At 32.2% G+C, this 24,178-nt stretch overlaps 1 protein-coding gene across 1 annotated transcript in view; it reads left to right on the forward strand.

Moving 5' to 3' along the window:
- GRID2 (glutamate ionotropic receptor delta type subunit 2) overlaps positions 1–24,178 on the forward strand; it is a 1,183,642-nt gene that overhangs the window by 653,934 nt on the left and 505,530 nt on the right. The window contains exon 8 of the mRNA XM_059414235.1: positions 1,912–2,031. Within this exon, the coding sequence (XP_059270218.1) occupies positions 1,912–2,031 (120 nt within the window). The remainder of the gene's footprint in view (positions 1–1,911; positions 2,032–24,178) is intronic.

The following is a 24,178-nucleotide window of genomic DNA, read 5'->3' on the forward strand; positions in this document are numbered from 1 at the left end:
TTGCTTTCAGGAGCTTTTGTTCCCTGAGCACTTTCCGTAGAGTTCCAGAGGACGGGAATACAAATGGCAGCCTCCTGGTCTCCGGCCCAGAGGAGCTGAGAGCCCGGGGCCCCACTCCTCAGTGCGCCCTCAGAGAACATAGCCCATAACTCCCATCTGCCTGACCTCCGGCCGCGCTCCGAGCTCACTGAGCCTGCGTTTGGTTCAAGGTAACCCTGAGCTGTGAGCTTACTGTCGGCTCTGTCTCTTTAGCCGGCTTTCCCGTTCCAATACCCGCAAGGTCTACGACACTCAGACACCCCTGATCCTTCTGTGACCCTGCGGGACCTGAGGCCACGCTGACCCCACGTGGGCTTCACCCTGGTTTAGCCTCTGGAGCTATGTCTCTCATCTGAACAGACTTTTAAAAGTCCTGATTTTGTTCTCTTGCTCCCCCGCTTGCCGGAAGCTGGACCCTCCTCCCGGGGTCTATCTTCCCGTCGCTTTGGATTCACTTCTCCGCCAGTCCTGCCTTTCAGAAAGTGCTTGTTTTTCTGTTTCTAGAATTGCTGTTCTTCTTCTCTTTGATCTGCCGTTGGATTTGTAGGTGTTTACAATCTTTAGATAAGCTATCTAGCTGATCTCCTGCTAGCTGAAGTAGTCTCAGCCTGTTACTTCTCTGCCATCTTGACTCCTCCTGAAATCCCAAATTCAGCATATTTTTATTAATAAAACCATATAATAAATGAGAAGCTGGCTTCTTAAGAAATAATGGCAGAGGTTAGTTTTTGTTGATTATTGCTATTGCAAAAATGAAATAAATATTAAAATTAATGATTAAGCAGTGGTTTTATTGAATATCTGTTATGAATGTAGAGTCACATGATGGGCTAGAAGCACAGAGGAAGTAGAAGACTTAGCAAACAACATGAAACCTGCCAAAAAAGACTAGACGTTGAATTAGAGGATATGGCAAAATGAGATATAGTTGGGTATCAATGTCATAGAGGTGATAATTGAAGCAAATTACAGGGATAACATTTCCAAATAAGTGTGATTATCAAGCTGAAACTCTTAAAATGCTTTAGTATAGAAGTGATTCGGAATATGGTTTTAATTTGTAAAATCCTAAATAAGGCGAACACTGATAAACTAAGCTGAGAGAAGAGTGGTAAACAAGAAAGAGAGAAGTATGACCTACATTGCCATCTGTTGGGGAAATGAACATCTGTCATGTTGAACGAAAGATGAAGTTTGGAAATTCCCAATGTATCTCAACAGCCAGCATTACTATTAAGAGCAAAGACAGATTTCAAGCCTAATTTAGCTTTTTTAACTTTTTTTTTTAATTCAGAAAAGATATTTAAAGAAGAAAGAAAAAATAAATCTCCAATAAGTTAGAAACCATGACTTTTAAGATTCCCAGATATATTTTTAGATCAAATTAGAATAGAATTGTGCTACAGAAAGAATATTGTCAAAACTTGTCTCTAGAGTAGGTTTTATGCTCTCCAGAAGCATCTTGTTTTCTGACTACTGGAACTATGCATTTCACAGGATATGGTAGCAAAAATCCTAGCCTGCAATTATGTCTCATCTCTACCATGGTGCTATTTCAGTAGTCATTTGACTCTTTGAGTATAAATTCCCTTGTTCGTAAAGAGGATGAGATTGGATTAAGTTATTCTCAAGGTCAACTTTCAATTGCTGTCCTATTTATTATGTGTACCTATTTAAAAAAATACTCTGTTAATAATTGTCCTCTTGATAAAATATTTATTTTGTTGATGCAAATAGTATTTTTCCCTCCTTCTCCTTTCTCCATCTCTTCTTTTTCTCCTTCTTCTTCTCTTCACTATTATTGTTATCATTGGTATTATTATTGTTATTTTATTTCTGAAATCTTACATCAATATCTTTTCACTGTTTCAGGGTGGAGTCAGTGGGTTGACTGGAGAATTAGAATTTGGAGAGAATGGAGGAAATCCCAATGTCCATTTTGAAATCCTTGGAACCAACTATGGAGAGGAGCTTGGCCGAGGTATTCGCAAGGTAAGAGCAGACATATTGGTACCTGTTTTTTTCTAAAGTAACTATAGTTTTGTTTGATTTTTCTCCATGTCATAGGATTATAGTATGCATTAAAGCCTGTATTGTAGTTTGAAAGAGAATGGGGTGGGGAGAATTAGGCATTTAAATTACCTTAAGTACTTATCAGAAGTATTAAGCAATAAATTCTATTATGCCTTAGAATAATTTAAAGCAAAAAAAGTAACCCAATGGTTTCCTAGGGAACTAGCATCATCTTCCATTCATTATAATGATAATTTGTATAAGATAGTGAATTCAGTATTTATATAATGAATAACTGCCTGGTTTTTAACTTGTAACAGACACAAAATCAGAATAAGAGCTTTGATACATTTCATATAGGAAGAGGAAAAGTCTACTCTAAACTGTGACATTACAGTAGTTCAAATGCTATGTGTCATGTAATAAGTAGAAAATGGTTTGCAGGAAATGACCTCTTAACTCTATGCTACAAATCACATGTAAAAGTAGGAGTGCCAATAAAGGATATTTTATGAACTACTGGTTCACTAACTTTCCCAAGGAGAAAATAAAAGCCCCTGCAGAAATGACTTTTCTATAGTTTTATTTGCCCTGTTTATACATTTTTGGTAGGAAAAAAACCAAGATAATTGAGTGTACATCCAGAGCTCACAGCTGTAAATTTGTAGCTATATAAAGGTAACTACATTGAGAATAAGAGTTTCTTCAGTAGGTCTTTCTCTCCAGTGCTGAGAGTAGAATGCAGAAAAACTTAGATATGACAAAGTTAGGAGCTATTCTAATCCACAATAAAAACTTCCTGATAGATTTATGCTAGAGAGGAGTGGAAACTACCTTAATGTATTTTTAATTATTGTTTTATAGCAAAACAAAGGAGACATATAAAAACTCCATAAAACACAAGGCTAGTTTAGTGAATTATTTTAAAGGAAACAACCCTTACTACAGTCAAGAAATATAACATAACAAGCATCCTAGCCACCCCACATACTTCTCCCTTGTACATCCCCAACTTCCTTTCTCAGTAGCATAACCATTAGTTTGAATTTTATGGTACTCATTTCTTTAGATTTTAAGTATAAGTATAATTTTATCACTATGTGTATCCTTAAATAACATAATTGAGTTTTGCCAATATTTCAGTTTATGAGTAGACTCAGTATTGCATGTATTCTCTTTTCTTGATTCTTATATCCAACATTCTGTTTGTGTTATTCGTTCTTGTCATTACACGTAGTTGTAGTTTATCTCTATATATTTCTGTATTGTTTTTACCTAATGAATATCTGAAAATCCATTGTGGTCTCTTTCCATTTTTAGACCATTATGAGCAAAACTGTTATGAACATTCGTGGACGTATCTTGGATATATACTCTTAAACTTGTGAATATATTTCTATGGATTTGGTGTTCAGGGGTAGAATTGTTTGCTATAAGAAAGCATATCTTGAAACTTTGCTCTGTAACCTCAAACCCATTTTTATAGAGATTTACTAATTTTCATACAGTGCAATGAGTTCTCATTGCCTGAGTCTAATTCTATTAGACTTCCAAAATTTTTATTAAGTTATTGGGTATATAATGATATGTCTTCATGGTTTCAATTTTTATTTTCCTGATTATAACACAGTTCTGCATATTTTCTCATACTTTTTGGCACTTCAGACTTCTTTTGGAATTAATTGCCCATTCAAGTCCTTTGGACATATTCTTTTGGGTTCTTTTGTTTTCATAATTGATTCTAGGAGATACACACACACGCACACACACACACACATATATATATACACACATACACATATATATATACACACACACATATATACACACACATGTATATACATGTATATATATATTTACATTTTTATTTAAATTACTTTTAGTTTCAGTTAGTTTCTTAACTGTAGACAACAAACTTAGAGTTACTGGAGGGGGCACAGATGGATTAAGTAGGTGGTGGTGATTAAGGAGGGCATTTGTTGTGACGAGCTCTAGGTTTTATATGTAAGTAATGAATCACTAAATTCTAGACCTGAAACCAATACTGTAAACTAACTGGAATTAAAATAAAAACTTGAGAAAAAATAGCTCTCTGAAGACCTTGGGGTAAGTGAGTTCTGCTGTGGTAAAGATCTCCTTTTCCCAGAACCTAGAAAAAAAAATTCTACTTGCCCAATCAACACCAGTGCCATCATTCCTCACCAATGCACTCTACCAAAAGGGACTTTTACTTTCCCACTGGCAGCTGGAGGTCTTCTTTCAGTTGCCAAAGCCATCTCTCCTGATGATGATGAAGTCTCCTTATAAAGTCACACCTCAAATGGATTTGGAATTTATTTATTTCATCACCCCTTGCTTTGAACAATAGTGTAATTAATATATCATTGATACAGAGTATTTAACAATTCTTTGTATATTTCAATTCAATATACAATTATTTGTATATTTCAAGTTTTTATTTAAATTCTAGGTAGCATATAGTGTAATATTGGTTTTAGGAGGAGAATTTAGTGATTCATCATTTATATATAACACCCTTAATGCCCATCACCCATTTAGGCCACCCTCCCAAATGCCCTCCAGCAACCCTCAATTTGTTCTCTATAGTTAAAACCCTGTTTTATAGTTTGTTTGTCTCTTTCCCTGCCTTGTTCATCTGTTTCATTTCTTAAATTTCACACATGAATGAAATAATACGGTATTTATTGTTCTCTGACTGACTTTTCTTTTTCTTTCTTTTCTTTTTTTTTTTGCTTAGCATAATAATCTCTTGGTCCATCCATGCCACTGCAAATGGCAATATTTCTTTTTGATGGCTGAGTAATATTCCATTATATATATATATATCCATATATATATATATATATATATATAATACATCTCCTTTATCTATTTATCAGTCGGTGTATATTTGGGCTCTTTCCATAATTTGGCTATTGTAGACAATGCCACTATAAACATAGGGGGTGTGTGTCCCCCTTCATATTAGCATTTTTGTATCCTTTGTGTAAATACCTAGTAGTACAATAGCTGAATCATAGGATAGTTCTATTTTTAACTTCTTGAGGTGTTGCCATACTGTTTTTCAGAGTGGCTATACTAGTTTTCATTCCTACTAACAGTGTGTGAGGGTTTTCCTTTCTCCACATCCTCGCTGGCACCTGTTGTTTCTTGTGTTGTTGATTTCAGCCTTTCTCACAGTTGGGAGGTGATATCTCATTATAGTTTTGATTTGTATTTTCTCGATGATGAGATGTTGAGCATCTTTTCATGTGTGTGTTGGCCATTTGTACACCTTCTTTGGGAAATGTCTACTCATGTATTCTGCCCATGTTTTAAATGGATTATTCATTTTTGGGGTGTTGAGTTTTATAACTTCTTTGTATATTTTTAATACTAACCCTTTGTCAGATATATCATTTGCAAATACCTTCTCCCATTTCATAAGTTGCCTTTTCATTTTCTTGATCGTTTCTTTCACTGTGTTTCTTTCACTTTTACTTTGATGAAGTCCCAATAATTTATTTTTTGTTTCCCTTGCTTAAGGAGATATAACTAGAAAGAAGTTGCTATAGCTAGTGTCAAAGAGGTTACTGCCTGTGTTCGCCTCTCAGATTTTTATGGTTTCAAGTCTCACATTTAAGTCTTTAATCAATTTTGAATTTATTTTTGTGAATGGTGTAAGAAAGTGATCCAGTTTCATTCTTTTGCCTGTTGCCGTCTAGTTTTCCCATCATTTGTTGAGGAGATTGTCTTTTTCCCATTGGATAATGTTTCCTGAAGATTAATTGAGTAATAGTTGTGGGTTCTTTTTTGAGTTTTCTTTTCTGTTTCATTGATCAATACGTTTATTTTGTGCCAATACCATACTGTTTTGATCACTATAGCTTTGTAATATAACTTGATGTCTGGAATTGTGATGTATCCAGCTTTGTTTTTCTTTTTAAAAACTGCTTTGACTATTCATGGTCTTTTGTGATTCCATACAAACTTCAGGATTGTTTGTTCTAACTCTGTGAAAAATGCTGTTGGTATTTTGTTAGGGATTGCATTAAATGTGTAGATTGTTCTGGGTAGTATAGACATTTTAACAATATTAATTCTTCCAATCCATGAGTGTGGAATATTTTTCCATTTCTTTGTGTCATCTTCAGTTTCTTTCATCAGTGTTTATAGTTTTCAGAGTACAGGTCTTTCACCTCTTTGGTTAAGTTTATTTCTGGGTATCTTATTGGTTTTGGTGCAGTTATAAATGGGAATGATTCTTGAATTTCTCTTTCTGCTGCTTCATTATTGGTGTATAGAAATGCAAGAGATTTCTGTACATTGATTTTGTATCCTGAGACTTTACTGAATCCGTGTATCAGTTCTAGCAGTTTTTTTGGTGGACTCTTTTGGGATTCTATATAGAGTATATGTCATCTAAAAATAGTTAGAATTTTACTTCTTTCTTACTGATTTGGAGGATTTTTATTTCTTTTCGTTGTCCAATTGCTATGGACATAGGACTTCTAGTACTATGTTAAATAACAGTAGTTGAGAGTGCACATGCTTGTTTTATTCCTGATCATAGAGGAAAAGCTCTCAGTTTTAGTATTAGCTGTGGGTTTTCCATATATGTATGACCTTTACTATGTTGAGATATCTTCCCTCTAAGCCTACTTTATTGAGAGTTTTTATCATAAACAGTTGTTGTATTTTGTCAAATGTTTTATCTGCATTGAAATGATCATACAGTTTTTTTTAAGATTTATTTATTTATTTATTAAAGATTTTATTTATTTGACAGACAGAGATTACAAGCAGGCAGAGAGGCAGGCAGAGAGAGAGGACGAAGCAGGCTCCCCTCTGAGCAGAGAGCCCGATGCGGGGCTCGATCCCAGGACCCCAGGATCATGACTGGAGCCAAAGGCAGAGGCTTTAACTCACTTAGCCAACCAGGCACCCCGATCATACAGTTTTATCCTTTCTCTTACTAATGTGATATATCACATGGATTTTGATACTAAGCTTATATTGCCCTCATAAAATGGGGTGGAGAGGGTTTTCTCTCTATGAGTTATATAAACTCTATTCTCTATGAGTTACAAGAAGTGGGCAGGGGGCGCCTGGGTGGCTCAGTGGTTAAGCTTCTGATTCAGCTCAGGTCATGGTCGCAGAGTCCTGGGATCAAGTGGGGATCCTGCTTCCCCCTCTCTCTCTGCCTGCCTTTCTGCCTGCTTGTGATCTCTGTCCATCAAATAAATAAATAAAATCTTAAAAAAAAAAAAAGAAGTAGGGGGTGATCAGAAATGCAGCAGAAAATCAGTAGTATAAAGGCTAAAGAGAATCCGTTGAAATTAGGAACTCAGGGTTCATTAGTAACTAAGAAGAGGCAATAAGACAAATGGGTTAGAAAGGCTGCTGATGTCAGGCTGTTCAAATTTTTATGTTATTTAATACCAAGTGACCTCAGGAGTGTCACTAGACTCATACGTAGTTACAACCTAAATGAGTTAATGATATGACACACCCAAAACTTGCCTGATACCTCAAAAAATATTGCAGTTAACTGTCACTTATGAAGGAAATGTCAATAGGGTTGTAATGTCTTATGTTGAAAAACCAACAAATCAGAAAGTAAAAAGGAAGGTTACAAGTAAGAAGCAAGCATAAGCATTTATAAGCATAAATACCGTATTATATAATAATTTATTATAAGCATAAATATCGTATTAGCCCACCATTTGGTTACAAGAGTGGCCATTAAATGGCTTCATGAAATTAAGGGGGGCAAACATTCAGAATTTAAGAAAGGAGTATGTTCAAATGTTCGGATTAAGGAAGAAAGAAAGAGAAATAAGATAAAGGAAAGAAGGTGGTTATTGATAGAGGTCTGGGAGAAAGAGAGGGGATCGGATCCCTTTGGACGGAATACTTTATCTTAGACATGGAGGACATGGTTTTTCAGAATTATGGAGGGAGGGAGTAAAAAAAGAATGGTATGAATGTAAGCAAGTCTGCATGGGTAGTGTCAAAGAGTTAAGGCTATTAGTAAGAAATATATTAACTTTTCTTGGAAAAGTGGGAGATGAGATTATATGCTGAGAGGGAAAATGTAGCAGAAAACATTAGAGATAAGGATGTTGAAAGTTTAAAGGTGATCAAGTTTTAAAATAGCTGCTGTAACAAACAAGAGAGGGCGAGTTAGGAAATATAGAATTGCCAGGCGGTGTTGTTGGTTCTTAGGGGTTTCAAATTTCATTTCAGCATTAATATACATGGTTATATATTTTTGTCCAGCAGCATTTGATGGATATAATGCATTTGAATTAATGGAAGATTGAGATTTCAAATGAGGTGATGGCTGTAAGGATATTTATTGACAGGGTGATGGCTGAGGTGGTAAATCATAAAATCTAACTTGGACATGAATGGTAATGAGGACAGGAAGAATCTCAACAATAGGCAGAAAGTGTGACTTGAGAGAAGAGAGCCCTCTGTAAGTCTGAAGAGCCGATTTTTGGTTTGCATTAAATGAAAGACCGTCAGAGCCAGGAAGTCGTGTATGAAGAGAGAGACATCTAAATTCATGATTCAAAGGGTTGGATGGGTTCCAGATGCTCAAAAAGTCATGTTAGAGGGTGACAAAAGTGGTCTTCATTTTGCCTTCCACGATCATTGTACTTCCAAGATCAATGTAGTTGCTTCACCCAGCTCTGAATTCAGAGTCCATGTACTGTGTCGTCTCTGCCATTCAGTTGACAATGAATCATATACTTCAAATTATGTATGCTTCATTCTTAAGTAATAATAGAACACTACTGTAATTATTTATGTTTCATTGCTCTAACTCCCAAATTGGATGGAAACATTCCAGTGCCCTGGGATAACATAGACTTTATGTGAAAAGGACCATAATTTTACAGTACCTATTACACTGTTGCTTAAAAAATTATGTATTATTTTAATTTTTTATTCGTTGTTACACTACACATCCTTTTCTACCAAACTACAATTTTAACCAAGTACTGAATTTATAAAATTCCAAATCTCCCTCTTAACTAATTTTAAGAGTACTGTGACTAAGTTTATGGATTGCTAGCTCCATTTATAAATGGGATGGTTCTTTCATATGGACATTAACACTATATACAATGTCCTCAGAGATACTATCAAGGGAAAACATTGCCATGCAAATAATTACAATACAGATTCACTTAGATGTGTCTAAAATTAAGGCTCTAGTCCCAGTATCTCCACATATCAAAAAGACTGAATGGCTTTCCAATTGATGAACTGTCAAGTTGTCAGGGTTTATTTTACTGCCAGTGGCTAAGTGAGCACAATGCCGGCAGCCTTATCACCTACAGCGGGGTACTGTCGTGCTCATAAACCAGCAGGATTGTGTCTGTTTGGATTTGAATGTGAGATTGACCAAGTCCCAAATTTTGGACTAGTCTCAGCTCTTTTGGCATTGTGTAAGTGGAGGTTTCATTTTTTCTGAATTGGGGAGAATGTGAAAAGGATTATCTAATTTTCACTGATGTTGATCAAAACAAAAAGCTCTTCTGCTTTGATATTTTGTTCATGTTCTTTTACTTTGATATAAGGTGATGTTTCATTCAGTACATAGTGCATTCAAGATGTTAGATACTGTACCCTTGAAGATAAACTTAGGTAAGCTCAAAGCCAAATTTTTCAAGGTATTCTATATTCTTAAACTTTCCCCAAGAATGTTTGTTCTTTTTTCTGTTCATCAAAATACAGTATTTCCAAGAAGAAAAATAGTTTAATAACATCATATCCAATCTCCTAAAACTAAACTTAGTTAGTTAGAATACAGAAAAAAGTAAAGATGAAATATTTAATGTAAAAGATTAATCTGTGGGGATTTTTTTTCCTTGGAAGAGAAATTCTCCACAATAGTTTTGTTTGTTTATTTGTTTCTTTCTTTGTTTTTGCTTGTGTGTCTGAAGTGTCCTTTGTTTTCCTTGGTTTTGCCAACACTACTCATTTTTTATCACAAAGATGGAGCTCCAGCATTAAAATTTAATACTCTAGACCTATGAACTTTATTACAAACAGGAAAATAAGCCCAGGAAGAAATTAGATTGAAACTGGTTTCACAACCAATCTTAATTGCATAATAATGCTTAGTATATTCATAAAATTGTTTTCTCAAGTAAGCTGATGAAATAAAATGGTACAGCAGAGATATTTTAGCTCCTAGGTATAATTGTTTCTCAGATAGGTTTAGAATCTTTATTCAGGTTCTCAAACATTAAATTCACAAAATAAAACCTGTAGTTTTTCATCTTTGGAAAACTTAATGCACTGTTTTTGAAAAGGGTATTATTTTTGTCATTGGTCCATTTTTAATAAACTAAAATGTTTTATTGCCTTGTACTTAGAAGAGGAAAGAACAGTTTTACCTTCAAATAGCCAATGATTAAATATTGTACTTGTGCTGGTGTTCTTCAACATGCTATTTGTATACTAGTTCTGCAATATCTAAAATAGCATTTACCTTTTCTATTACCTTGCTTTATGTTTCCTTATAGCACTTTTTGTTCATTGAAATTATATGCATATACATAAGTACATACACAATATGTGTATATAGAATATATATATGCACACACATGAATATAATGCATTTACTTGTTTGCAGTAAGTTTTTCTCATTCCAATGTAAGTCATTGAGACAAGAATATCTATTTCTTGCTCTATCCTTTAATGAATGCATATAGTAGATGCTCATTAAGTATTTAATGAATGAACTAATAAATATATGTGCATACTAAGATGATAATCTGTAAGATTCTTTTCTGCATCTATAAATATAACGGCCATATTTTTATTCTAATTAAAATTAATAAGAATATGCACAGAAATTAATTGCTGACATGCCACTTTAGAAAATGAATTGTGATTATACCCTTTCCATCACTGTATCTTCAATGCCTAACAGAGTTGGCCACTTGGCCACCAAAAATAGAATAAATTATTTAAGGGGTTAAGTAAGATTATATATAATTTATTTTCAGAAATTCATAGAGAATAGGGAAATACTAGATTGATTATTCCAAGCAAATAGGTTAATTTTTCTAATCAAAAGGGAAAGACCCGCAAAAGTGTTAACTCGTTAGGAATTATTGGTTTTCTGTGAATCAAGATTTTTGTAACAGCTAGGCTAGTTTTAATATGTTGTAATGTGGGAAATTGGATAGCCTTGGCTAGAAGACCTACTTGGGCTGAAATTCTAACTGTGTGATTTTAGGACAACTAACCCTAATGAGTCTCATCATCTTTGTCTATAAAAGGTGACTAATAGTATCTATCTCTTAAAAAGGTTGTAAGGAATAAGTGAAATTATTTTGTAGGTTACATATCAAGGAATAATTAAAATCATGTCAATTTGCAAGTGGGCAGTAATCTATATGATTCATTTTAAGGCCAATAGAAGAAATTCAGTCTAGTTACTATTCTGACAAGAAATTGCTGTATGAGGTGGGGAAAGTAATTTCATTTTAGGTATGATTGACAGAGCATTATATATGACAATCACAGTGATAGCATGAAACATTACCCTTTTCATTTCATTTAATGTCCTTTCTGAATCTAAAATTCTACAAATCTGTTAATCAAGACTTGGAAGCATATACAGTTTGATGGGAAGCTAATAGCAGAGAATCTGTCAGCTAACATAAACTGCTATCCCAGTCCTTATAATTAAGCCCATATTGGAACATCTGCTATCCTTATTTACTATCATATTTCTAACAATGAATTTTTATCCTGGAAGGTTTATGGAATGGAGGGGATCTAGAAAATGCTGTGAATTAACAATATGTTGTGAAAAAAGCTTTTTTTTCTTCCTACCCTTCTTTATATATAAAATACACAATCACAATAAATTCGGCTCTGTCAGCTTTATTTTGATGTGTCTTCAAGAAAATATTTTGCACCACAAATTAATGTGATCTTCTACCTAGCACCTTAAAAAATGTCCAATGTGTTAGACTCTCAAAACTATTGACCTCCCCAGTTTCCTGAAGGGTAGGAGAATGCTGTGTTCTTGAAAAATAAATATTGTGGACTAGATCATTTCTGCTTTAAGGGAGCTCATCTACTATTATTACATGCAAGAGAAAAGAATAATTGTATCCAATGATGTTTAGAGTTACCCTGACATTTCTGGAGGAGTTAAGCTGTTGCCTGGGTTGAGAGGACTTCTGACAGAGTCTTGCTTTAGGCCACCAACTTTTACTGACTTTTGGAAAGAACAGGAGCTATCCTTTCTGGTGGACTAGATGATGCTGACTTTTTCCAGCACGGGGCAAAGATTCCTGATAGGGTACAATTCCGGTCTCAAGTTTTGGTGGAAATAAAATCAATAAATTTTCTGGAAGTACTCCTTAATCTGGATTGTTTGGTTGGTATGAATTACTCTTCTACTTTTGAGGAAAGGACTTATTTTGAAAAAAGTAGCTGCTTTTGGCATGCAGACCCATAGGAAATGTTTAAATATGTATGTGCTCTGAGAGACTCAGAATCTGTGGTTCATCTCTAGTCCACATCCTGAGTTTGGAGTTCAAGACCATTCCTGATATGGAGGAGGCAAGGTTCAGTTTCCTTCCTATTCTACTGGACAGTACCCACAGTGGACATACTGGAATCTGTCTTAACTACCCATACATGCAAACACACACAATATGAAACTAATCCAGCTCAAATTCAAACACACATTGTGGTGGTATATACTATCCACTGAACAACCTTATTTCTAGATTCAGCCACAAATGGCGATTAATATCCAAGACCCACTACCCAAACAATAATAATTAATGCAATTTAATGAAAAATACGTAGAACTGAGAAACGTTTGTTCATATGTGTACTTCTTTTGCAAGGTCTCATTGCTGTGATTAAGCTATAAGTGACAGATATCAAAGAATTACTTCGAAGAGGTTGCCTAAATGGGCCAACAGTGGCATGATGAGATCATACAGCATGAGTCATTTGTCCACCTGTATCGGAAATTCACAACAGACTAATTTGTAGTAGAGGGACTGATGGTATGATAGGTTCAGTCAAGCTATAATCCCACAGGTTTGTCATTGAACCTCAAATTATTTGCTTTCTCTCACCTCTGAATTTCTCTGTAGTCTGTTAAAATATTTGATTAAATATCTCTTATTCCCTCAGGTCTGTCTTGACTTTAGGGATTATAAATTCTCCTTCAACAGGAACTGGGTTTTATATATTGGAATGATGATAAAAGTTTAAAGAGTCTGGGCACATAATCTCCCCAAATTTGCTAATAGAGCTTTCATAACTCATTTGTTTGGGGGCCTTCATTCAAACTAACGAATATTATTTTGATATCAGTGATGAATAATTGAAATTGTAATCATGGCTTTTGGTGCCTGCTGATTGCATTGCCTCCTTCCTGTCTTCCTTCCCCATCTCCTTCCCCAGTAATCTTATTTTCCTTCATGGCCAGGACACCTGATACATAAAAGCTAGTCAGATACCATTAAGAATTTAGTCCAAATTAATTGGTTCTATAGTGATTGGAAAATGGCAACTGATATTTATTCATTTCCTTGAAATCAAAACTACATTATGAAGAAAAACTTTTTTGAGACTTTGTGTTGGCAGGATGTATAAACTATTGTCCCTTTCTAAGTCTCTGCTATCAATTTGAATATGTTTCCTCCCAGGTTTTCTTTTTGACAAAAAGATGACACATTGCAATAAAAATAAGTAATACAATTTGTTGCATTTCCTAAGAGCAGAAAGCAATGACATGTGTGCTAAAAGCAATGTATTTACTGACTGTGCTGAAGACCGGCATATGGTATTTGGCAACTGATTGTCATCCTCAACAGCGCGGAGACTATTAACATATGGCTGTGAATGGACACTATGTTTCTCATTATACTCCTGATTTTTGAGGGGAGGATATTCAAATGTATTTTTACTGAGACCTTAAGCCCATACCAACCATTAATGTGAACGTGTCCTTATGTACCTGATGGCAAGTATTTCTGAAAATCAAGATTTTTCTTCCTTTCATAGTGCCTTTTTAAAAAAATGTGTGCAACTCTATGATGCATACAAAAGCATTTATTTCTAGCTATGAAAAATGAAATATGATATTTCATATTTCATAGCTAGAAATATTTCTATTTCTCCAGTTTAGTTGTAGAGTTCAGTATTTAAATATTTCATATTTCATATTTTCTTTGTAGCTACTAAGATTAATCTTTAAAAAAAAATTTTATTATTATGTTAGTCACCATACAATACATCATTAGTTTCTGATGGAGTGTTTCAAGATTAATTGTTTGTGTATAACACCCAGTGATCCATGCAGTACGTGTCCTCCTTAATACCCACCCCCTCCTCTCTAAAACCCTCTGTCTCTCGGAGTCCATAGTCTCTCATGGTTCCTCTCCCCCTCCGATTCTGCCCCCTTCACTTTTCTTTTCCTTCTCCTGTGTCCTCCATGTTATTCCTTATAGGCCACAAGTAAGTGAAACCATATGATAATTTACTTTCTCTGCTTGATTTATTTCACTCAGCATAATCTTAAAATAGTGGCATTATAGGCTATTGTTGTTGTTACTTTCTTTTCTATGTTCTCCTTTATTTTCTGGATTTTCTGTAAAAGGCATGTGATACTATCATCAGAAAAAATAAAAGTTTAGTTTTAGGAGTTTTAATTTTTTTTAAATTCTCTTTATACTTAGAGAAGAAAAATAATTTCTGAAATTTTGTCAGAAGTATACAAGTAATTTAGACTTTGAGAATGAAAGTTTTCTTGTTTCTGATTAGAAATAGAGTCTGTCCTCTAGATCTAGCATTTCATGATTCATTCCTATACCATCTTGCATTCATAAAGCATAATGAAGAACTGGTTTTTTTTTTAAAAGATCAAAACAATTCATTTATTTCCAGATACTATCTATGACACTAGAATATACAATTTATATCTTACATTATTTGAAGTAAGACTATACCATGTTGAATTAATCTGTAAACTTGTTTATTAAACATTCTAAGATTAGATTAGGAAAAAATATCTAAAATAATTTTGCAGTATGGCAATTTTACATACATAATAAACCTCAAAATTCTTGCCATAACAAAAATTATTTTTAATATATGAAATGTGCCTTTAGATGATTTACTTTGGTGAAAGTTTGAAAGTAAGAACTCTGAAAAACAATTCCTGAAAATGATAAAATTTATTTGTTCTAATTCTAAAGATTAATATGTTTTTTAAGTTTTCCCCAGAAAATTTAGTTGCTTAAAATTTGTGAGTAAGCAATTAATGTAAACTAATTTACAGTTAAAGACTTTCATATTATCAATAAGATCTTATTAAAATATAAATCCCTGTATTGTTTTATTTATATTTTGAGATTAATAGTCATGATGAATCCCAAATGTTTACTAACCATTAAAAAAGTACACAAATGATTGAAGAAGTAATAAAGATTTTTAAAAACTAACAGAAATAAACCATGTCTTCTTTTTACTCTGGTCTGTAGTTTCCATAGGAACTTAAATCATCAAATATATATAATCTGAAATGTGATACTCAAATGAATTCAGATGGACAGTTTTTCAAAGTGATAGTTAAATATTTTTTATTCAAAAACAAAGCCTTATTATTTAGATGCATATTAGTATTATTATTATCAATTAATATGCTCATGCAATTTAGATGTTGCTGATACATGTTTCTTGAGTTATACTATTTACCCTGCTTACATCCACTACTTGATGAGGCTGAAAATGTTAATTTGAAGAACTGGTTTTGTTTTTGTTTTGTTTTTTTGCTTTAAATTGTCAGCATTTTTACCAGGACCATAAATATCTTTCTAATAAATTCTTTTTGGATTTCATAAATAATCTATCAAAGTTGTGTGGAAATCTAAGTTTGTATAGAATATTTTTTTTTCCAAAATGGGAAATAAATGTTTGGAAATGGAGGTGTTCTTAGATAAGTAGAATTACTTTTATTAATAACAGTAATTTAGGTACAATAAGGGGCTTTTACACTTATTGGCAATGAACTTTGATTTTAAAATATTCAAAAATATCTTTTATCAGGGTTATTAAATTTCACTGTAACAGTAAAATAGAATATCTGCAATTTTTTTAATAATCAAATGTGAGAAATGAATCTCACTTTAGACAATAATTCTAAAAATATCTTGGGTTAATGTAGGTTATGCCTTGATATGTTTATTAATAAAATGAATGCATCTAGCTGAATTTTATAATCATCCTGAGAAAGTCACTTAATGCTCATGAGGAGAGAAGTACTTATCTACTGAAAATGTTTTCAAGTAATTCTTAATCAGAAGCTATGGAAAGTTCTATTGCCTTGGAGTACGTGAATAAAAGTAGTTTTGTGGGTTTAAATGGAAAATGTATTTGAAGTGCTTTGCTTGAGAATTTCTTCCACAGACTCATTCAAGTTTGATATGAATCTATATCCCAAACTGAGATGGAAATCTTTCAGTACCAGGCTAATGCATTTCAGAATATCTGATTGTACCATTTAGAATAATAATAAGATTTGAGTAAGTGTGCTTTCATTAAATAGGAGACAATATCTTTTAAATTGTGGGAAAAAATTGTTGTATTTCTATCTCCCATACAGAAAGTGTTATATTAATAGATATTTTCTCTTTTCAAAGAAAATTGGAAACTGGGATATTATTCTTGGGACTAGCAAAACAATTACAATTTAAGAATTGGATGCTTATCCAATCGATTTTTATTTGTGAAAATCACATATTTCTATTTCATCTTTCTTTTTCTGTGATTCTAGCATCTTCGGTCCCTTACAAACAAGCAAAAAGGTTCTGGTTCTTAGATCTTATTTCTTCACTATCTGTTCTATTGGTATTAAATAAATTGATTATTGACTCTTCTATATATTCTCTTTAATGTAGATACAGGTAATTGTGATACCTGTATCTACATTAAAAATAATACATGAATAATTATTCATTCTTAAACATACTCAAGTTTTTCTAAGAAGGTGCATTTTTTTCATCCATCCCAAACATTTTTGAAGAAAGATAAAATCAGAGAAAAATCAACAGTCACTTGGTAAAATATCTCTATCTTATATATCTAATATCTGTGTTTTATAGATTGAATGGCTTCCCTAAAAAAGTCTTTAGTTTGCTTGAAAAACCAAGACTCGACTTCTAGTTCAATGTTTTGTTTTGTCTTTCTACTGCATTGTAAATTCTTTCCACAATTCTAAAACCTTTACCTGTTTGAGATAATTGGGAAAGAAAAGATTTTTTCTGATTTTTTTCCTTATGTTATAAATATGCTATCAATCCCTATATTTATAGTTATTTTGTAGTTTTTTAAATTCCAATGAAACACTATTTAAAATCTCACTAATAAAAATTTCTTATGTTTTCTTGTAAAATAATATTAAATTTTATGTTTTATTTTTCAAAAATTAATTGTTAAAACACAGAGATTGTTAGCTACTCTCTATCCTACTCTTCTAACTTACTTCTGTAAGTTTTATATAATATTTAATTTCTAATCTTTTTTTTTTCACTCTCCAAATTTTACCCTTGATGGTAGAGTGAATATTCCCAATTGTTTCTTTAAGGCCTTTCCTTTCTCCTTTTGAACTACAGCCACATTGTTTCACTTTGAACTTGAAAGTTTTATCTTATTATTAACAGAAGCACTTTTTGATGAAAAATTAACAGGTACACATGTGGATGATTTGAAATTTTCTGATAAAATATTTTTTGAATTATTTTTAGTTCTATATTTTATAACTCTAAGTAGAATTTTGCACCCAAAATGTTTTTTGGTTGTGTGTGTGTGTGTTTTGTCACAAGATAGATAAAAATATATTGGGATTCTATGTTGACTGGCTGATTGTCTTTTTTTAAGATGAGATTTGGTGGAATTATGGCAAAGGGTGTATAGCTCTATATTGAAGGCTATAAATCATAGTTCTCTTTAAGATCCTATGACATTAGCAAACAGTTATGAGTACTTACTATTGATAGAGCTACCTTTTTAGAGAGAGATGATAGAGAGATGATAGATAATAGAAAGATGGTATATGATATGAATATAGACATCATAGAGAGAAGGAAGATAAATAAACATAAAAAGCAATATGGACCACAGGCATATCTCTCTATATAAATGTCTGTGATCATCTTATACTATATATGTAGCTTTATGACATACACACAAGTAATTCTCATTCTGCTTTAGACCTTATGCTCAAGTAGTGTGATAGCACAAGATATAGAGATCGAAGTCATTCAGAACACTAGAAGACTGTACCTGCTTATACATTGACTGTATAAGTTTATTAAAGCAACTAATTTGAAGACATTTTGCTCATTTTCTATTGGGGGAGAGCATGTGGGACAAAAAGAATAGTACTAGCAGCAGCAGATCTACAAGTAATTTACCTTAATATTGTAGTCCATAATAAGAGAAAAATGAAATTTATTCTGGATAACTTGAAATATAGAAAACTGAATTATACATACAGTGTCTAGCATTCCAATGTCATTAACTTGATTTATTTAATATCAACAATGGAAATTACCTCCAAATATAAGAAGTATCAAGACATTAAAAAAAGCTTTGATTGTCTGAGGGCCTAACTTGGTTAAAATAATTTAGAGATTATTGAACAAAATAAAGTATGTAGTCTTACTACATTTTAATGAGTGATACATTTCAATGTAATATAATGACATTGTATTTAAAGATAATACCTAGTAGGAAAAGAAAAGCAATAATTTATTGATTAGTCTATTGGTAGTAAGTTTTTTCAGCGTTATTTTTATTTATAGAATGCCAATTTTATAAATTTTAAAATTATTTCATGGATAGGATGAATTTAAACCTATGAGAAATAAACTAAGAAATATTTCTTGTTTTTACCTTTGATGAAGCTTTGAGTTCTGTTAATATTAGCTACTTAAAAATAAGTGTTATAAATATTTTAAAACATTTTGTATTTTTAATGTTAAAGCCTATCTTGAATTCTGCTAGTATCTTATGAATCATTCCTTTATCTTTCCTGCATTACGTAATAACAATATACTTCTTGAATGATAACAAGGTGTGTAAGTGCCTCTACCTGGTAATATCTACTCATTGTTTTCTATTTCTCATTCTGTTCTTATTTAACAAGGCATAGGAAAAAATATAATCTTACTCAAATTTATTGCTGGGAAAAGGATTAACAATATAATAATATTTTAATTTTATTGAATTGTAAAATATACATTATGTGTATATATAACACAGTTATAGTGATAGCTATACTTATGCGAAAATATTGTTCTTATAGAAGCCTGTAATCCTTGATTAAAAAGGTTAATTTTTGAGTAATGAAGTCTCTACTATTAATGAAAAGACAACTAACAAAAAGCTATTGGACAGAGAGAAAGGCCAAACTTGTCACTTGCAATAAGATAAAAAAATGTCGATGTTAAAAATTGGCAAAGATTTTTTTAATAGAAATTTGGATGAAAATTAATCCAAGATTTTGGTTGACCACAAGGTCAAATGAAGGAATAATATTATGAGTATGCAAAAAACTAATGAAATATATTGATGTCATTGAGAAAGCCATGTTGCAGCAAAAACCAATGAAGGGATTAAATATCTTTAATATAAAAAATAAGGCACAATTAATTTTCATGTATTAATGACAGCAGCATGCAAAAAGAAATGATGGTGTTCTATATTATTTCGGGGTCATGTTTTGAATCAAAAGCTCAAAGTTATAGGGAGACTAGTATGGCTTTATGCATGGTTCCTTTATTCATGCTAAGATTTGAAAAGCAGCAGGATGATGCTCATCTTCACCCAAAATATCTTTAATTATCCACTAAGGTGCCTGATATTTTGCTACTAATTATGCAGTGCCACATGTAGACTCCACCTTTTAAAATCATCTGAACAGGAAGCATTACCCCTTTAAGCTGTATATAACATGCAACTAGAACATAGATTTATTTATCATCCTCTCTATTCTAGAAACAGATAGTAAGTGTTTAGAAATGGTGTAGGAAGGAAGAATTAGATAGTAGGACTCTACTGGAAGAAATAGGACCAGATTAGGAATATTATAAGAGCTGCTGCACTAACTGGAGTAACATTAAGGCAATGGAGCCAGAGAAGATAACTTTTCAGAGAAAGAGGGAAAGGATTAAATGGAGAAGCATACAATAGGTAAATTTCACCTATTCGACTGTTTTATTTCAAGTTGAGCTTGATTACATTTCCAGATTGTAAGTATTTATTAATGTTGTATGAATAAATTAAAAAAATGGGTGAAGATAGGGACAGATACCTGGAAGACAAGTTAGTTGGCTTTGTAGAACTTAACAGTTGTAGAATTAAGGTTCAAAACTGTGGCTATGATGCTAAAAGGTGGTCTTTTGTATTTTTACATGTATTCATCTAGTTTTCCCATTACTATTTAAGAGATTGGCTTTTCTCCATTTCTCCATTGTATATCCTTGCCTCCTTTGTCATATATTAATTGACCTTATAACTGTGGGTTTACTTCTGGGTTCTGTATTCTGTTCCATTAATCTTCTACTTTTTGTGCCAGTACCATACTGTTTTGATTACTACAGCTTTGTAGTATATCTTGAAATCTGAAACTATGATACCTCCAGCTTTCTTCTTTCCCAAGATTGCTCTGGCTATTTGGGGTCTTTTGTGGGTCCACACAAAATTTAGTATTATTTGTTCTAGTGTTGTGAAAAATGTTGTTGGTATTTTGATAGAGATTGAATTGAATCTGTAGATTGCTATGGGTATTCTGGACATTTTAGTAACATTCTTACAATTCATGGGCATGGAATATCTTTCCATTTGTTTGTCTCATCCTCCATTTATTTCATCAATGTTTTATAGTTTTCAGGGTCAGGTTTTTTACCTCATTGGTTAAGTTTAATATTAGGCATTTTATTCTTTTTAGTGCAATTGAAATTGTTTTGTTATTTAATTTTCCTTTAAAGAGAAATTAAACAACTACATTATTTCTAGTGTATAAAGATTCTACTGATTATTGAGCATTAATTTTGTATCCTGAAAATTTACTCAATTCATTTATTACTTCTAGTAGTTTTTTGGTAGAGTCTAGGATATTCTATATATAGTATTATGTTTTCTACAAATAATGACAATTTAATTTCTTTCCAATATTAATGCCTCTGTTTTTTTATTCTTATCTGATTGCTGTGGCTAGAATATCCAGTACTATGTTGAATAAAAGTGGGTAAAGTGGACATCCTTTTCTTGTTCTAGATCTTAGAGGAAAAACCCTGTTTTTCACATAGAATATGATCTTAGCTGTGAATTTTTTATTTATGGCATTTATTAGATTAAGATATGTTTCTTCTAACCCCACTTTGTTGAGAGTTTTTAATCACGAATGGATAGTAAATTTTTTCAAATGCTTTTTCTGTATCTATTGGGATTGTCATATGATTTTGTGCTTTGTTTTGTTAATGTGGTGTACCATGTTGATTGATTTGTGAATATTGAAACATTCTTGCATCCCTGAAATAAATTCCACTTGATCATGGCAAATGATCTTTTTAATATATTGTGTTACTGTATTTGGTTTGCTAATATTTTTTTGAGGATTTTTTTGCATCTGTTTTTATCAGGGATATTGGCCTGTAGTTTAATTTAGTTTAGTTTTGTTTTTGTGGTGCCTTTGGTTTTGGTATCAGGGTAATGTCGGCCTCTTTGAATGTATTTGGAAGCTTTCCTTTCTTTTTGATTTTTTGGGATAGTTTGAGAATATGTATTGATTCTTCTTTAAGTGTTTGGGAGAATTTGCCTGTGAATCCATCTGGTTGTGGATTTTTATTTTTTGATAGTTTTAATTTTGTTTTTTCTTATTACTGATTGAGTTTTGTTACTTGTAAACAGTCTGTTCAGATTTTTTATTTCTTCTTGGTACAGTTTTGGAAGATTGTATGTTTCTAGGATTTTTATCCATTTCTTTTATGTTTTCCAATTCATTGACATAAAATTTTTTGTGGCAGTCTTTTATAATTCTTTGCATTTCTGTGATGTCAATTGTTAATTTTCCTCTCTCATTTCTAATTTTTATTTATTTAGGTATTTTCCTGTTTTTTCCTTGATGAGTCTGGCTAAGGGCTTATCAATTTTAATTAGCTTTTCAAAGAACCAATTCTTGGTTTTATTGACTTTTTTCCTTTTACTAGTATCTATGTCATTTATTTCGGCTCTGATTTTTTATTATTTCATTCCTTTACTCATGTAGAGGGTATTATGTAAAGTGAAATTAGAGAAAGACAAATTCTACATGATTTCACTCTCAAGTTGATTCTAAAAATAAAGATAAAAATAAAAACAAAAACAAACAAATAAACAAACAAATAACAGAATCAGATTGAAAAATAATGAGAGCAAACTGATGGTTGCCAGACAGGAATGGGGTAGGTGATGGGCAAAATGGATGAAAGGGAGTGGGAGATACAGGCTTTCAGTTATGGAATGAATACATCATGGGAATAAAAGGCATACTATAATGAATATATTTGATATAGTAGCAATATATGGGAACAGATTGTAGCTACACTTGTGATGATCATAGCATAATGTATAATCTTGTTGAATCACTATGTTGTATATCTGAAACTAATGTAGCATTGTGTGTCAACTATACCCAAAAAAAGGTTAAAAAAAAAACTATGAATAAAATTTGTCAGTAGATTATCAATTAATTAATATTGCTATAAGTACATAGATAGCTCCATATTAATCATAATCAGCCACTAATCTCCCAGCATATTTGCCCTCTCACCAACTAGTTTTCTAGTCCCCTAAAGAGGAAGGATATCAATATTCCTCTTTAATATAGCTTTGGGGCACTTGCGTGGCTCAGTCGGTTGAAGCCTCTGCCTTCCGCTCAGGTTACAGTCTCAGGGTCCTAGGATTGAGCCCCACATCGGGCTCTCTGCTCAGAGGGAAACCTGCTTCCTTCTCTCTCTCTGCCTGCCTCTCTGCCTACTTGTAATCTCTATCAAATAAATAAATAAAATCTTTATAAAATAGCTTTAAATATGTTCATTATCTATATTTTTGAGGTAGTTTCATTAATACATACATATGCAAAAATTTATCAATGAGTACACTCTAAAAATTTGCACTTTATACTGCATCCATAATACTTCAGTAGTTTAGAAAAGTTTTTTAATTGAAGACCTAAATAAATGAATGAATTAATTAAATATCTTTGATCATCAAAACATATTTTTAATTTTTATGAAAAGTCTTTGATTATCCAGGTGTATATAAATATATGAAGAAAATAACTAAGACATCCAGTTACATATTTTACCTTGTAATTTACCAAAGAATGTGAATGTAATGATCATATGTTTTCCTAATTAATTTTATAATGGAAATTAGACCAAATAGCTCTTTTATACTTGCGTATCATCACTTTTCTGGGATTCTATTATTTTCTTAATTCTCTGAAATGGCCATATTTAGTATTAACTAAGTAATTTAAGGTGTGCATTAAAAATATCTACATTTCTGCTGCCATTATCACTAATAAAACACAGTTGAATGAATGAGAAGGGTGGTAGATTGTTTTTTTCCAAACATAACATGTTACCCATGAGGTATTAAAGTTTGTAGTTTTCTTTTGTGTGAGAAGACTTAGGTTAATTAATTTTTTATGTAGGATGTGTTTGTACAAACTGAAGTTAGCTTTTAAATTATTCTCACTTTGTCATTTTGTTATCTATAATGCATGATTACTTTAGAATTATGTTATAAAAAGTTTTGGTACTTTGTGACACTTGAGAGGGTGATTCTCCCTAGTATGTCTTATCAACTGTAAGTCCATGGGGTTTATAGAAAATCAATACTGCTCTACTATATTTTGAAAATAAAATTTTCTTTATAGTTTCAATTGCTTTTTTATTCTCTATATTATCTGTATAAGAAGAACTGATGAATTCTGTTATATGATATCAAATTTTAATAATCAGAACACATCTTTTAGGCATATTGCCTATAATATTTTTAAAAGTCAAAAAAAACC

This window comes from Mustela nigripes, chromosome 1 (genome assembly GCF_022355385.1).
Source record: "Mustela nigripes isolate SB6536 chromosome 1, MUSNIG.SB6536, whole genome shotgun sequence".
NCBI lineage: Eukaryota > Metazoa > Chordata > Mammalia > Carnivora > Mustelidae > Mustela > Mustela nigripes.